This window comes from Podospora pseudopauciseta, chromosome 3 (genome assembly GCF_035222475.1).
Source record: "Podospora pseudopauciseta strain CBS 411.78 chromosome 3, whole genome shotgun sequence".
In the NCBI taxonomy this organism is placed as follows: Eukaryota; Fungi; Ascomycota; class Sordariomycetes; order Sordariales; family Podosporaceae; genus Podospora; species Podospora pseudopauciseta.
Genome location: NC_085893.1, coordinates 3,009,837 through 3,024,937, shown reverse-complemented (window position 1 = coordinate 3,024,937; position 15,101 = coordinate 3,009,837). Strand labels below are relative to the sequence as shown.

Below are 15,101 nucleotides of genomic sequence, written 5' to 3'. Positions count from 1 at the left end.
GAAGGAAATATGGAAGAACAAGAGACATTTGCTGTGGGACAATGTCTCGGGGCCGGCGACATAAGGGAAAAATATGAGCTGTAAGAAACTGTTCCTTGAGACCAAAGTCGTAACTATTCCCGGCTAGTGAGAAATCCTTCAAGATGCTGATATCCCAAAAAAAGCGAGAATCGCGGCAAGCCCGTGATCAAGCGCGCCAGTGTGACGACCTTCTTGTCACCAGACTTGGCAGGCTAAGAAGCTTTTGCCAGTGAGAAAGGAGGGTGTGATGCTCCGGCATGGTGTGGCAAGGACGCGGCCAATGAAAAAGACGTTGTATGCCCCAAACTGCTTTTCGCTAGGGTTTCTCGAAGGCCAGCAGCTGGAGGCGTTTCGGCGGCGTTGTCGGCGGCGACCAGCAGCAAGCAGGTCTCGGAGACGAAGGCCAGAACGAGAGTTGTCTCACGCCGTCGGGACTGTTTCGCGGGGAGCTGCACCCATTACGCATCTACTCAGAGGGCCAGAAAGGTGAGACAGACGAGCGGTGAAGCCAGCTTGAACTGGTCTGCTGTGCCTGAATCAAAACGGGCAAACATTTTGATCAGAGACGTGGTGGGTGGTGGCTGCTAATATCGAAACGAACTCGTGACGAGAGCTCGTCACAATCCCATTGTCGAGGCAGGGGTCAACGACAACTCCTGTTGGATCGGGATCGAGGTGAGGGGTGCATAGGCATCTGTAGCCCATACACCTGTCGGTGTGTAGGGCAATGCACAATTAATGCTGCGAGATCTGGCAGTCAAGAGACAGATGCAAAAGCCAATGACGGGAGACATAACTCACGTTGAGCAACTCGAGAGTTTCAAGTCCGGGAGCCATGATGACAAAGCCTGGACACCAACCGATCACGACGTTGTGTGGTTGCGGTTGTCGTAGTGGCCATGCCGCGATGGGATTTGCCATTTCGTGCATTCGAGTAAAATTGCGATACGCAATGTCACGACAAGGCCTGTGAGCCGCAGCTGTGTGTCTGATTCCCATCCGTCTGCCAATTCAATATTCAGTATGATTGATATCTGGGAGCATCAAGTCGAAAAGAGACCCTTGTGGCAAGACCTGGAACTAAGTGGAACCCATCTGCTGCCCCGCGATGAAGTGGGGAGGTGGTCAAAGCTCTCTCTTCCCTTCCCGCTTGGACACTTTTGAATATCAGTCTCGATTCTTTCTTGTTAAGCCAAAAAGTTTAAAACGGCCACTATGATTACCTATCATCGACGAGCAGCTCCTTGCAGCTATCAAAAACCTCCGAGTTGATCAGACTGCAGTAGTCATGTAAAGGGAAATTAATTGGATGTAGGTGTGTATCATTCTTCTTACAAAGCACTGATAGCTACTCTATCTGATCATCCCGACTTGGACATCAAATTTCAAGACAACGGAGGATGCCGGCCACCCCAGCCGGATAATAAGCAATGGGGACAAAAAGCCACTGGTTTTGGATGTTGAATGTGGCATCGTTACGCAACAACCAACGCCGAACCCAAGCCCTTTTTTCTCGTGCTCGTGGTGTCTCAGCAAGCAGCACGAGTCGCCCCGCGGGGGGGCTTCCAGCAGGACGGTGAACCAACGGGAGCTAGCTCACGCATTGGTTCGTCTGTTCGCCTCTGTGTTCCTGGAAGGACCTGCACGCACTTTAAAGCTTCGGGTGGGACAGCATACACGACCATGTCAGGTACGCAGCGGTCCGCTAGATAGGCCACGCACGAGCGTGGAAGGTCTAAGAGCGGCCAACACCAGAGAGCCACAGCGACACAGACGATATACAGAGCTGGGAGGCAGCACGGCCGTCATTCCCGAAGGAATAAGGGAATAGCTGGGCATGGACCGCCCGTGTCAAATCGTTACCTTGCAGCCAGGCTACAGATTCCGGTCGCGGGGTAGAACGGTCTAAACTACACTACATTCTGCACATGGTATCGCGATGCATTGCATTTCGGCCAGAAGGCACAGCAGAAGCTCAACTGATAGCTCCATTGGGTTCGTCTCTCCACCTAGGACCCGACTGTTCCGGGTAACCCCCCCGTACCTATGTAGGCCGCTGGTTGGGGGTTTCATCGCCCTTGTGGTTGCGTGGTCGTGTGGCATGGCTGCAGGTGAAATTTGGCAGCCAGATGTCGTCGAGGGTTAGGTGTGGTGCCTGGGTAATATTGTCAGCTCCTTCAAGAGAGGCATAGCACACACAACACGCAGTGGTGCCATGATGAGACCATCGACTGTCAAAGCGAGCAATCTCATAGGGGTTCTGTCGATCACCTCGAATGGTGGTCTCCATGCCGAAAGCAGAGGCCTTGAGGCGAATCGGGGCCCTCTCTTATGCAAGGCCGTTGGCCGCTGTGGGCGCAAAGAGTGCAAGACTGGGTGACTGGGCACCATCGGGTGATTTGTAAAGACGGTGGGGACGCATTGACAGGTCCCCTCCCACCCACAAAACCAAACCACGAGCTCTTCCGCAATGCTAAGAAATCTGGAAGCTGGAAATCTCAGGTAAAGTGTGAACGGACCTGCACGTCGTTTGCTGATGGTGGGGTCCGTGTGTGATAAGACACAAAGTCCAGGTCCGAAGAGCTTCAACCTGTGTTTGAGGTTTGGGGGTTTCAGAATCTGTACACACCCAGCACCAGATATTCGAGCAGCCTCATTAATGGATTAGTTCAGGCTTCACCGCATTAGGTCCTGCAAAAGGACGGTCTGCTCTGATATGGAGTCACGGCCAACCGTTGTCAGACCGGCCCAGCCCGCTAGATCATGACTAGACGGTGGAAAATCAGGGAAAGACGCTTCGGATAGTCCCTAGTGTTTGAGAGAATCTCCGAGGTCGATGCCATGGCATCTTTGTGTGATCTGAGTGGAAAGGATCGGATGGAACCAGAGTCGTCAGCTGGGCTGCTGAAATTATATCTCAGAAAAGGAACTCCATAAACCGACGCCAACCTTTTCTGCAACAGCTGCACGCGAAGCTCGGCTCCGACAGTCTTCAACCAGGAAGTCGGGGTCGCCAGTGTTCATGGCTTGGGGATCTGACTGGCCCATTGTTCTGAGAGCGTGCTCGACTCGAGGACAGAACAATAGGATAATAACGCAGGACGTATCGAAAGATCAAAGGCGGGAGGGATGATAGCATCAGTGGCATCCTTGTCAGCGAGGGTGATAGCAGCCGTGATTGGTCTTGCAGGGCAGGGTTTTGGAGCCAATCAGAAGAGAGGGCGCTTAGACCCTTGATCTCCCCGCCGCCAATTCTGTTCCTCTCCAGCCCTTTCCCCACCCAATCCACCCCACGGCCCAAGCGCATCTCAAGACGTCGAAATACCAAAGGACCGGATGATGAAGAAGACATTCCCACGGACAGAGAGAGTCGGCAGAGCACGGCAGAAACATGGAAGGAAGCAAACACCACGTCTGACTGACCACGGGACTCTCTCTTTATAGTACTCTGCTCATCGAGATGCTGCGAGTAGCCATCCACGGTACAGCTACACCACCAGCTGATACCTACTACTACTACCTACTCCCTACAGCTTTGTTACAGGCCCGGATGTCCCTCTCCCAGGCACGGCCTGCGGGGCGATGATGGGCATTTTTAACAAGTTCGCATTGGCATTGGCATTGGCATTGGCAGAGCACCCGCAGATCGTTGCAACCTCACCAGATGCATGCCTGGAAAGGTACCGCTTACAGCCCCAGATTGGCCCAGTCCCCGACACAGGTCTGTCTTGCATTCGGGCAGCACGCCACCCACTCACCTCGCCTTCACGGAGGACAGACAGACAGATGGACAGACAGCAGTTTAGGTGTTGAAGTGCTGAGGTGCTACCTCGGGGGCCTCTCCCGAACCCGCCTATGGTTTTGGCCTCAAGACCACAAAAAAAAACCGCCTCAGTTCCTCGCCTTGTTCGAGACTGATCACGCGGATATCACCGTCAGCTCTGGATGACCATTGACGACCAGCGGTCAGGTTCCAACATTTCTTAAGAAATCGACTGTCTCGCTGCGACTCGTCGACACCTCACAGGCAAAGCGGAGAGGCTAATTATGGCAATATTGGATGTATCCGTACATGTACCCTGTACCTACATCGGGCACTCAAGTCGGAGCTACTACGCTTCCCACCAGTCGCGAGCCCAGATCAAAGTCACTTTTTGCTCCTGCAGACCAGGGTCGTCTGTTGGAGAGCCCAATTGCAGGTGGCTTTTCGTGCTCAACCAGAACACACCCCGGTCTGCTGCCGCTGCTAGTCCCCATCCTAGGGAATAGTCAATGCACATGTTGTGAGTGAAGGAGCCGGTTCCCCATCCGCTTCCCAGATTCGTGCATTTTTTTGCTGTCCAGTGCAGCGTGGCAGAGGCAGTGAACGGCCAGCAGAGCAAAGCATGGCAGGCTCTAATTTTATATGTTGTTCTGGGGCCTGTCCAGTGACAGCCCGAGCTTTCTTTCTGTGTAAGCGCCTGGAAGGACTAGACGATTTCTTCCAGAGCACATCCCCCCCTTTTTTTACCCCCATTGCCTCTATTTCGTACATACGTGCTCATGCTGCGTGCGACGTGCATGCGTCAAGCCAGAGAACCACAGAGTTGTGCAAGAGAAGCGCGGTAAACTCTTGAGGAACGGGACGGCATATATCTCGTCCCTATGCTGGTACCTGCTGCCGCTGCTGTGGCCATACATTGAAGATCGTCTTGCTGCACAACAAGCGCCGAGAGCACGTCAAGCAACGCCCCCTGAGCTTCTCCCCCAAGTCCCGCAGCAACCCATGAACCCATGAGGCGAGGCGGGTAACTTATCTTTGCCGCCCCCATACAACAAGCTGCATACACCCCTCCCCTCACCCCCCCCCCAATAGAGGAGCTCTCCAGTGCAACCGTGCGGATTGACCCTACCTATACCCTCCCGTCCCTCTTCTTGGACTTCTTCCTTTTTGCTGCTTTCCCGCCACCGCACACCACCGCTCCGAACCTACGCGCTCGCCTAAGCCGAGGACGATTGCGACGACGACAACGACGACTCATCATATCTTCTGTCGATCAAGAACCGGTACTCCGAGCCACAGCTGCCACAGTCCGCCCTTCTGTGCTTGCCATCTTCGCCCCGGTTCATGTTGCTGCAAAAGATTCTAGGTTCGGCATTTTGAGGGAACACCGAACGTGGAGGAACGTACCGCCCGGGAACGCACAGCAGCGTCTTTCCAAGTGTCTAGGAGGGGAGCTGTTCCTTGTGATGGTTGGGGGTTGGATTGTGTAGCCTCGCTGCTTGTCCTGGTTCGCCGCTCCGCTTCGCATAAGGACGGTGTAATTCACCTACTGCTCCGGTACGTTCAGAGATATTCGATTCTTGATTCCTGGCCTTGTGCACCGTCGTGTCGATTCTCTTGAACGGAGCCATACGGGACCTCCTGGCTTGCAGTATAGCACCAGCAAACTTCTCGATCTGCGCCGCTGAAGAGAGGGGCAAGGAAGGGGAAAGGGCAGGAGCATGGACTTTTCCTGCATGCACCCGTTCGATATACTAATTGCAAATGGGATCTCTAGGTCTCCAAACTTCAAGGACTCAGGACATAACTAGACCATCCCCGTTGCCCGGCATGTCTGCTTCCGGTCATCATCTTCCTCGGAGCCGTGCTGGGTCGAGCACATCGGCTCTCGACAAGGGACGGACCGCTCACATGCAGGACTACGCCATGGCACCCAACACCAAGGACGTCGTCAGGTACTTTGACCCGTGTGCAGCCACCTCCAACATGTTTCTCTACGCTCAGGGAAACTCAGTCGTATGTTGCCAGCATGACAGTCTCACCATCGAAAGGCGGTTCGCGCGCCATTCCGAAGAGGTGCAATTATTGGCTGTCGACAACCAGAGCGACATGGGCGCTGGGAGATTGGTAGTCAGCTACGATGCAGGGCAGACGGCCATCGTGTGGGATTTACTCACGGGAGACGAGGTGGCTCGGTTCGCGTCTTATGAGAATCTCACCTGTGCTGCTTGGATGCGCAATGGCAATGTTGCCTTTGGTGAGTGTTCCGGGGATTGTCGATGCCTCTTATAGTCATGAACTGGGTGACTAACAGCAACATCAGGAAACGTACAGGGAAACGTAATTCTCTTTGAACCTACAACATCAGAGCATCTTTCAACGAGGACGATTGACCAAATAGCCATCACAGCTATCTCACCAGTAGCAGACTGCAGAACTTTTGCCATTGGGTGAGTCTCATACTCAGTGTTTAAGTAACTGATAGTCGCTGACATGACCGCTTAGTTACCAAAATGGCTCGCTTCTCATTGCTACTCTTCAGCCAAGATTTACCATTATTCATAATTTGGTAACGTCCCGGGGGCCATCACCAATCGTGACGCTCTCATGGCATGCCTCGTCAGCCAAACAAAAAACAGACATGCTGGCAGTTCAGACAACTGACGGCGATCTTCGGGTCTGGAGTGTTTCGAAAGCATACAACACTGACGATCCACCAAAAGTGGTGCGGATTTTGAAGAGGACAGAGAATTACCTTGTAGGACCCAACTGGATGGGCTGGAGCAAAAACGGCCGCGTCATCCAGTTCTCCGAGTCGTAAGTACAGGCTGAGGTTCAACTCGGTGGCTCAATTGCTGATATATGACAGTGAGACAATATCATGGGATGTGCGGACAAAGCACGTCACATATGACACCATCCCAACACTGGAAACCGTCCGGGGGTTGACAGTTTATGGCCCTGGTGCCATTCTCTTCACATTAGGACCTAACAATACCGTCCAGCAGTTTGATTTGAACGCGCCAGCAGTAATGGTTAATAACGTACAGCACCCGGCCAACTTGCTTCCACCATCACCCCCTATCTCACTCGAGGATGACAAGAACCAGCCAGGTAGCGTTTCCGAAACCGAATCGAACGTCGAGATTGCCTTCCACCCACACGAGCTTTCCGAGACGGATGATGAGCGTGGGTCACCATTGGCCCGGTTAGTTCGCCGCGGCGAGGAATCAGACAACGAGCCGTACCGTCGCCCAACCAGCCCTGGCTCCAGTGTCACACAGTCCAGCGTATCGATTTCGTCTTCGACTTCTCAAACAATGCCACGGAGGTATCCTGACTCGGTGGTGTCAAGGGGCCTCACAGAAAACACCTACATCTCCACCGGCTCATCTCTTCGATCAGGAGCGACACCGGGCCGTGACCGCAGGAATGAGAGGGAGACGTTGTCGACGACCAGCTCTATGTCTGTCAGCAGCTCACAATACCGCTCACGGCACAGGCCTTCCAGATTACGCCATGAGGTCCCACGCAGTCCAGATGATAACAAGGTTGCCGACTTGTTCAAATTCACCAAGAGCCGGCTCATGGATGTTCCCTACAAGGCCCCATATTCCAGCGATAACAGCCGCCTTACCAACGATGATTTGCGCCGGCAAATGCTCAGCACCATTTTTGGCTGGAACAAGGATGCCGACGACCTGGTTCGAGATGAAATGTCCCGCCACCCTCTGGGGTCAACCAACCGCATCCTCCTGGCCAAATGGCTGGGCGACATCAGCACTGATATCATGGCTATGGGGTCGGAGAACATGACCTCGTCTGACTGGATGCTTCTGGCACTCAGTGGCATTGGAGGACAGGCATCGCAACACAAGCTTGGCCGGGCTTATGTCCAGCGGCTGTTGGAGAATGGCGACGTTCATGCCGCAGCGACCATCATGATCGGGATGGGCGATCATAATGATGCGGTGGAGATTTACATCTCCCACAAGAAGCATATGGAGGCCTTGATCCTCACCTGCCTCTTCTTCCCGGCCGCGTGGGAACGACAGGAGCAGATTGTGAGGAAGTGGGGTGAGTGGGCGGTTCAGCATGGTCAGCAACAACTGGCCATTCGCTGCTTTGCGTGTACTGGCCGTGAGTCTACAGAGCCATGGACATCACCATCTGCTCAGCAGGTCACGTTCCCGACGATCACGCAGACTGTGCCGGAGCTGCTCAGTCCTCCCCTGTCGCCTCCTGTGATGCAACATGGGCCACAGCGCAGCATTGCAAAGAACGCGTCTCTCAAGCTTATCACCACCTTCAGCAACCCCAATGCTAAAAACAGGTTTCTCAACGATGGCGAGGGCAAGACTCCCATTGCTGCTGGGGCGACTCCTATTTTGGAGTCTGCTCTTTCTCCAGGCGGCGCCGACCCTACCACCGCCGTCCTTCGTGGCAACCGAAGCCAGCTGAACACCCCAGCGTCAGCTCGTCCTGTAAACGGCGGCTTCAACCGGCGGCGACTTCCTTCGATTGGCGAACAGGCAGACTCTCACCAGAATGTCTTGACCGCCATCAGCAAGCCCCCAGGCGACCCGTATGCTAACATCCAACCTATCGAGCCACCTAGCTTTGCTGCTAGGGGTCTGGACGTGATGAGACCCAGCACCGCCAGTCCTAGCATGATGAAGCAGCAATCGAGAAACCAGCCACCTCCTTCCCCGTCACCAGCCGCCTTTGCTTCTTTTATGGACGCCGGCAGGACGAGAAATGGCTCCCGCTCCCGCATCCCTGAGGGTCTTGATCTGTCCCTCTCGGGGCTCAAGGACACCCACCCTGAAGATGTGACCTCCCCCGAACCATCGGCTGGCTCTTCTGTCCGTTACCACTGGCCCTCTAGAAGAAAGGGTCCAGGATCGGCAGCTGGCTCTGTGGCTAGCTCTTTGGCATCTGCCTCGCAAGCGTCTCAGGCGTCAAGCGTTCGGGGCTATCGTGGATATCGTCCTCAGGAGAACAAGAGCCTGGATGATTATCTCAACAACCTCGATACTGCCCAAACTAAGAGCAGAACTCGTGGGACCAGCCGTGAGAACCGCACCAATGTGCGTGACACCAGCCGGTCTCGCAAGGATGGTCGTATGGCATCGAAGGACCGTGGGCGGGCCGCGGACCGTAACTACACCCCCAAGGGCGGCAAACGCTCGCCAAAGTCACCCATTCCCATGTCTCCCGAGGATCTGATCAACCTGGCCACGCCCAACCACGATGCGGAACACCAGTACTACTTGAATCATAGGAACAAGATGCTCGATGTCTCAACTGATGAACTGGAGCCCGCCAGCCAGCCCAGCACCGTACGAAAAGTAGGCTATGCCAACCGCGAGACTTCGAGGACCAGAGCGTCGAGCCGCAATGCTAGTAGGACACGGGGCACAAGCAGGGCTCGCAGCCCCAGCAAGTCTAACGTCCCCGCGCCCTTGAACATTCGAAGCCGCTCCGCAAACCGTGAACAGTCATCCAAGCGATCGCCAACCTCACCCCAGCCGATGCCGATGCCGATGCCCATGTCGGCTGACTTGCACCGACCTCAGCACTTCGAAGGATCTGAAGATGAGGAGGACTACCGCCAGGCGATGGAGGAGCGCGAAAGGTTCCGCCAGAGAAACAACCGCAGCGCAAGCACCAACCGAGACCGAGCTGGGCCAACTTCTCCCATGTCTGTCCGCTCGCATGCCTGGTCATCTAGGGATGCAGCCCGCGAGAAGCCGGAGGGCATCCGAAGGACAACGTCACACGCTGGAACTGATGGGCCTTCCCGAAGGGTCAAGGTCGCTGCTCCGTTGCAGACCCCGGCACCGATGCAGCTGGTTGCCGATGATTCGGGCGATCTGAGGGTCATCAAGGATGAGAGGCAGCTCAAGAAGGAGGCAGCGGCCCGTGAACTGGAGGAGCGCCGCAAATCTCTTGCTCAGCGTCCTTCGGTGCCCCCAATCATGCATCCCGACCAGCTTTTCCCCAACAGAAGATCGCCTACTACACTTGGAGGTCTGCCGAGCACCGTCTACGAGCCACCTAGAAAAGACGATCTTCCTTCCCGCAGTGCCAGTGTGGATCCCAACGCTGGACGGAGCATGTATGCGAACCGCGGACCGCATATCGGCCTTCCCGCCACACCGCGGGCCATGCGTTTGGTCTTGGAGTCTGATGCGAGCAGGAAGCAACAGGATGTTCCCGTGCCTGCCATTCCAGCTGGCTTTTCCCAGACCTCGCCGAACGTCACTCAACAGTCGCCCAGACATTCTCCCAAGAAGGTTGAGCCCGAGGAACCCAAACAAGAAGATGGCGGCCTTGCCATGCTGCTCCCATCAACAGTGTACACACCTCCTCCCTCGCACAACTCCCGCATTGCTGCTCAGATGGGCCGCTCCATGTCCGCCCCTCCCCGCGATCTCGTCATGCCCCAAGGCAGCTCCCGAGGACCCTCCGCCATGGGCAACGATTCCGCTCGTCGCCCCTCTCAGGACACTAACGCCATCCCCTTGGGCCGCCGCCCCTCCGACGCAGGCATGATGGCTCGCCGCCCATCTCAAGACACCAACGTCATGACATTGGGCAACATGGGCCGCCGCCCCTCCCACGACGCAAACATGACGCTCGGTAACATGGGTCGCCGTCCTTCCCATGACGCCGGCAACAACAACATGATCCCTCCTCCTCCTCCGCCTCCTCCTGTCCCCCCAATGCTGAAGGAGCTCCAACATCTCGCCACTCCTCCTCCCCCACCACCAGCTCCCCTCCCTCATATGGCCGCCTCAGGTGCTAAGCCTATCGTCTACGGAGGCAGCTCAGGAATGATTGAGATTGTCATGGACGAAGACCAGCCTCAACAGCAAATTCCTCCTCCTCCTCCGCCGCCCCCCGCTCCGGCTGCCATCCCCGTTGGCGAGTCCACCGTCCCTATCCTCTCACCTCCGGCACCCCCTTCCTCCAGAAACGGTCACAACAGAGGTCGCAGCAGCGTTGATAACTCTATTGGCGCGAGGATTTCCCGCGCAACAGAGAGGATGAGATCTGCCAGCAGAAGCAGACAGGCTGCGAAGAGTCCAGAGATCCAGTACGCACCCTATGAGAGCGTCCCAATGATCCCTCAACAAATGGGCGGGGGAGAGAGGGGACCGCCGGTGTCGATGAGCAACTATAGGGGCATGAACAACCAGGTGTTGCAGCAGGTTCAGGCGCAGATGGCGGCTCAGCAGGCGAGGGATGAGTACAGGACCGGATTGCATCAGAGTGAGATGATTTGATCACTCCTCAACAGTATTTTACACGAACACCACCACTGCTGTTGTTTTTCGTGGTGGTTATTTTTCTTTACTGCGGTCTTTCTGTATAGGGGGGTGGGTAAAGATACCAATTCTTTCTTCTTATTATTTGGTTATCTTTTTGGCTTGGTTTATTCATGATCAGCTCTTTGTACATCTTCAACACGCGACATCTTGTATCTTTTTTCACCTTCTTGCATTGCGTTTATCTTATATTTTATGGTTTTTTGGCTTGCAGTTTTGATGTTTAACTTTTTCTGATGAATGATGTGATGAATTTTGGGTATATGGGATTGGAAGACACAGATTGGACACACAAACAAGAAAGATGAGGGAAGAAAAATATCGTTGGTGACGTGCGTGTTGGGGAGGGATTTCCGGAATAAAAAGACAAAATGAAGTGGTGTGCAAGTGTGAGGGGGAAGAAGAAGGGGCTGGAAATTGGGAAATATACATACATTGCTGCCTCACGGCTTGATGTGTTTAGGGATTGGGAATTTTGGTTTTGGTATGCTTTTTTGATGGGGTCTAGTTTGGCTTGTTGGATTGGGAGGAGAGTTTGAGGTTGGGGGTTAGTTTACCTAGGTAGCGTGAGATTGTGGATTAATATGAGATGTTTCTGTTGATGAGTTTTGGCATATCGTGTTTTATGTGATATTTGTGAGTAGTATGTTAGTGATAGAATAACTGGCGCCGCAAATCACCCAGCATCTCGCAGCGGCAGAGCCCAGATACTCATGATTGGTTGGAAGGAGAGACGCAGAGAGAGCACAGCTAAATTTGAGGCCACCAATTCTTTCTACGCACTTATACCCAGATAATGCCTTTCCTATTGACGATGCTCGACAGCTTCAATGCTTCTCTTTTTTCACGGCAATCATCACCATGCCACCAGTCCCACTATTACAGCCACGACTCTGCTCCAAGTGCAAGCTTCTGGCATTCCCCGGCCCTCAGCCCTACAAACCGTTCAGCTCATCCCTGCCTCTGAGATATGATGATGCGTTTACGTTGATGCCGGAGAAGATGGGTTGGGGAAACTGGTGGGATTGCTTCACTATGGCACATACAACACAATATCTTGTCCTCGGCAACTTTCCCAACTTACCGAGTCTTAAGCAAGCGTCTCGGCAATGCGAGTTCTGCAAAGCACTGCGAGAAATTCTGCTCTTGAAAGGTTCCGAAAGTAGACAGTATCATCTCGAACCCGGCTTTCTCGTAGCGAATGCGAGGGCCAGAGCCGCTCTGGATCACAGTTCGAGCATACCGCGTGTGGAAGAACCCTGATATGGATACGATTGCCAGCTTCAGCGGACTCCATTTGAGAGTTGTATTTGACGACAACCTTCCCATCGAGGTCTCTAGACCGGTTATTATCAAGTGGGTTGCGGAAGCCGCTCCGAGTATGGGTACACGCACCGCTTCGCTCCACTGTCGACTTGGGAAACTGACCTCTCTAGATAATGAACATCTGCATACCGTCTTGTACTTGCAGCCGAGGCAAGACTACATCCGAGACAGTTATCTTCGTTGGGCCCGTGGCCAGATTGTCGAGTGTGAGAAGCACGACCAGTAGTTGGCGGATGATTTCTTTTGCCCAGAGAGGCTACTGGACGTACAGGGCACCGAGTTACGTTTGGTGGCACGCGAAGAAGCCTTCACGGCAGCACAGATTCCGAAGTACGCCGCTCTCAGTTACTGCTGGGGCTCGACAGATGATGATGCTCGCGCGCAAATCACACTGACGCAAGGAAGTCTCGTCCAGCACCGGCTTGGGATCGGGTTCAAAAGGCTACCTCTATCGGTGCAGGATGCGGTTGCCATGACCAGGGCCCTTTCCCTGCGCTACCTGTGGGTTGATGCACTTTGCATCTCGCAGGACGATCCAGCTGACTGGGACCGACAATGCGTGGATATGCACAAGATCTACGGCAACGCCTTTATCACCCTCTGCGCTGCTTCTTCACAGAGCTGTCGCCAGCGATTCCTCCAGCCTAAACCAGAGCATCGGATCTTGATGCCATACCGGTCATCCTTTGCGCCCTTTTCCGGGCAGTACTGCTTGCGACTGAGGGGTCGAAGCCGATATTGACTACGCCTCTGTAGTGACAAGCCTCAGGATCGCATTTGTCGCCAGGGATAATCGACATGAGGATTTCAAAACGGACAGTCGGTGGGCAAGGAGAGGTTGGGTGTTTCAAGAGAGGGCTTTATCCCTCCGTAGCATCGTGTTTGGAAAACAAAACCTTCACTTCGTCTGCTCCAAAACCACCAAAACAATGAATGCTTCCTACAGCAGTTACGAAGCAGAAATATGGCAGCGTAACGACGCTGTGTTTAACCTTTACCAACCCAGAGGCGGCCACACTCAGTCGGAAGTCTTGGATAACTGGTTGGAATTGATACAAGCCTACAGCAAAATCCTGCCCGAATCGTTCACAGACAGGAGTGATTTCCTTCCTACCATCTCAGGTCTGGCAGGCTCGTACCAACGATACCTAAAAGCAAGCAAAGGCGTTGTTGATGCTTTTCTCGACCCAGAGAAAGACTACATAGCCGGTTACTGGCGACAGGACATCCCGCGAAGCATCCTCTGGCACCTCGTCACCAACCCCACAGCAACCCCAACGTTACCAAACTACATCAACTCTCTGCACTACCAATCTCACGAGCTTCACCTACCCTCGTGGAGCCAGATCTCCCGAGGATGCACCCACTCAATCTTGAACAACAAACAATGCGGGATATACCCGCACAATCCCCTCAACAGCAACAACGACAACTTCAAACCCGAAATGGAGATCCTCAACACACACAACACCACCCCCCTGGGGGAGAAGAACCCCTTCGGCGCCATCCGACCAAACCCCCACCTCCACATCACAACCCAAGTCTTGGACTTTGCCACCATGCCAGACAATAGGCGGGTCTTCTCCGTCGGATCACCAATTCACCACCACCACCACCGCCCCCGTGTCTCGACCGAGTTCGAGCTCCGATATAACCTACACCCGCTCTGTCTCGTTACGCTAGATTTTGCACCCAACCACAACAACAGTCACACGAACCAGAGGACACTGGACGACGACGACGACGACGACGTCAAATCTGACCTCCTCCGCTCCCGTTGCCAGCTGGCCTTGGTGGGTCGGTATAGCAGCATTGACCCGCTTGGTCTGGTTTTATATCCTTTACTCCCACCATTACCACCACCAAAGACGAGTGGTGGTGGTTCCCCACAACACCAACACTTTTACCGAGTAGGTCTCTTCGTTGGGCCAGGACCAGGTGACGATATGTCGAGGCTATACACAGAGCAACCACCTGCTTCAGCCTTGTTCAACTCTTTGGCGGAGGAGAGGGTGATATTTCTGTATTGATACACCCAGCCATTTGTAACTTCATCTCGATTTAGATGATATCAAGTGAACCGCGAGAATATATACAAGGTATACAATACGTATATATTCCTCTCTACATTTACTCCCGCACCCCCCCACCCCTTCCCCAATCCATCCCAAACCTGACAAAAAACCTAGGCACATAGTACATACATACATAACCATAATTATCATCAAGTTTGCCACCTATCCCCAATCCAAACATCCAAAAAAAAGAGAAAACATAAAACCTAAAATATGCATGCATAAAGGTATCTACGCAAACCACAACAACCACAACCACAACAACCACAACCACAACAACAAAAACCAACAGCAACAACCAAAAAGAGATACCAAACCCCCGAAAAAGAGAAAAAGAAAAAAAAAAAAAGTAAATTTGTCCCAAACTTTCCAACCTCTCTCTCTCTCTCTCTCATATGATATAGAAATGATGATAAAAAAAGATATCCCTTTGCCCTAAATTTCCCCAATTGCAAATGCTCATGATATAAATCTCTCTCTCCTCTTTCTTTCTTTCTTCTTTCTTTTTCACAACACCCACGACCACCATCAACATACAACCTGAATTCAAACTTTGTCACAACAACAACAGCAACAACAACA

General features: G+C 53.5%; 3 protein-coding genes across 3 annotated transcripts; all 3 read left to right on the top strand.

Moving 5' to 3' along the window:
* Positions 1-4,493: 4,493 nt before the first annotated feature.
* QC763_308520 (uncharacterized protein) lies at positions 4,494-11,076 on the top strand (the record flags this gene model as incomplete). Its single annotated transcript, XM_062911299.1, has 5 exons — positions 4,494-5,341; positions 5,562-6,041; positions 6,108-6,234; positions 6,290-6,601; positions 6,654-11,076. Exons 2-5 carry the CDS (start codon positions 5,615-5,617, stop codon positions 11,074-11,076), a joined length of 5,289 nt encoding a protein of 1,762 aa, XP_062767324.1. The 5' UTR covers positions 4,494-5,341; positions 5,562-5,614.
* A 1,243-nt stretch (positions 11,077-12,319) lies between these two features.
* QC763_0056500 (uncharacterized protein) lies at positions 12,320-13,186 on the top strand (the record flags this gene model as incomplete). Its single annotated transcript, XM_062905814.1, has 2 exons — positions 12,320-12,497; positions 12,696-13,186. The coding sequence occupies 2 exons, from the start codon at positions 12,320-12,322 to the stop codon at positions 13,184-13,186; spliced, it is 669 nt and encodes a 222-aa protein (XP_062767323.1).
* Positions 13,187-13,373: 187 nt separating this feature from the next.
* On the top strand, positions 13,374-14,474 carry QC763_0056490 (uncharacterized protein; the record flags this gene model as incomplete). The annotated part of the gene is made up of 1 exon (XM_062905813.1): positions 13,374-14,474. One exon carries the CDS (start codon positions 13,374-13,376, stop codon positions 14,472-14,474), a length of 1,101 nt encoding a protein of 366 aa, XP_062767322.1.
* Between the last annotated feature and the right edge of the window lie 627 nt (positions 14,475-15,101).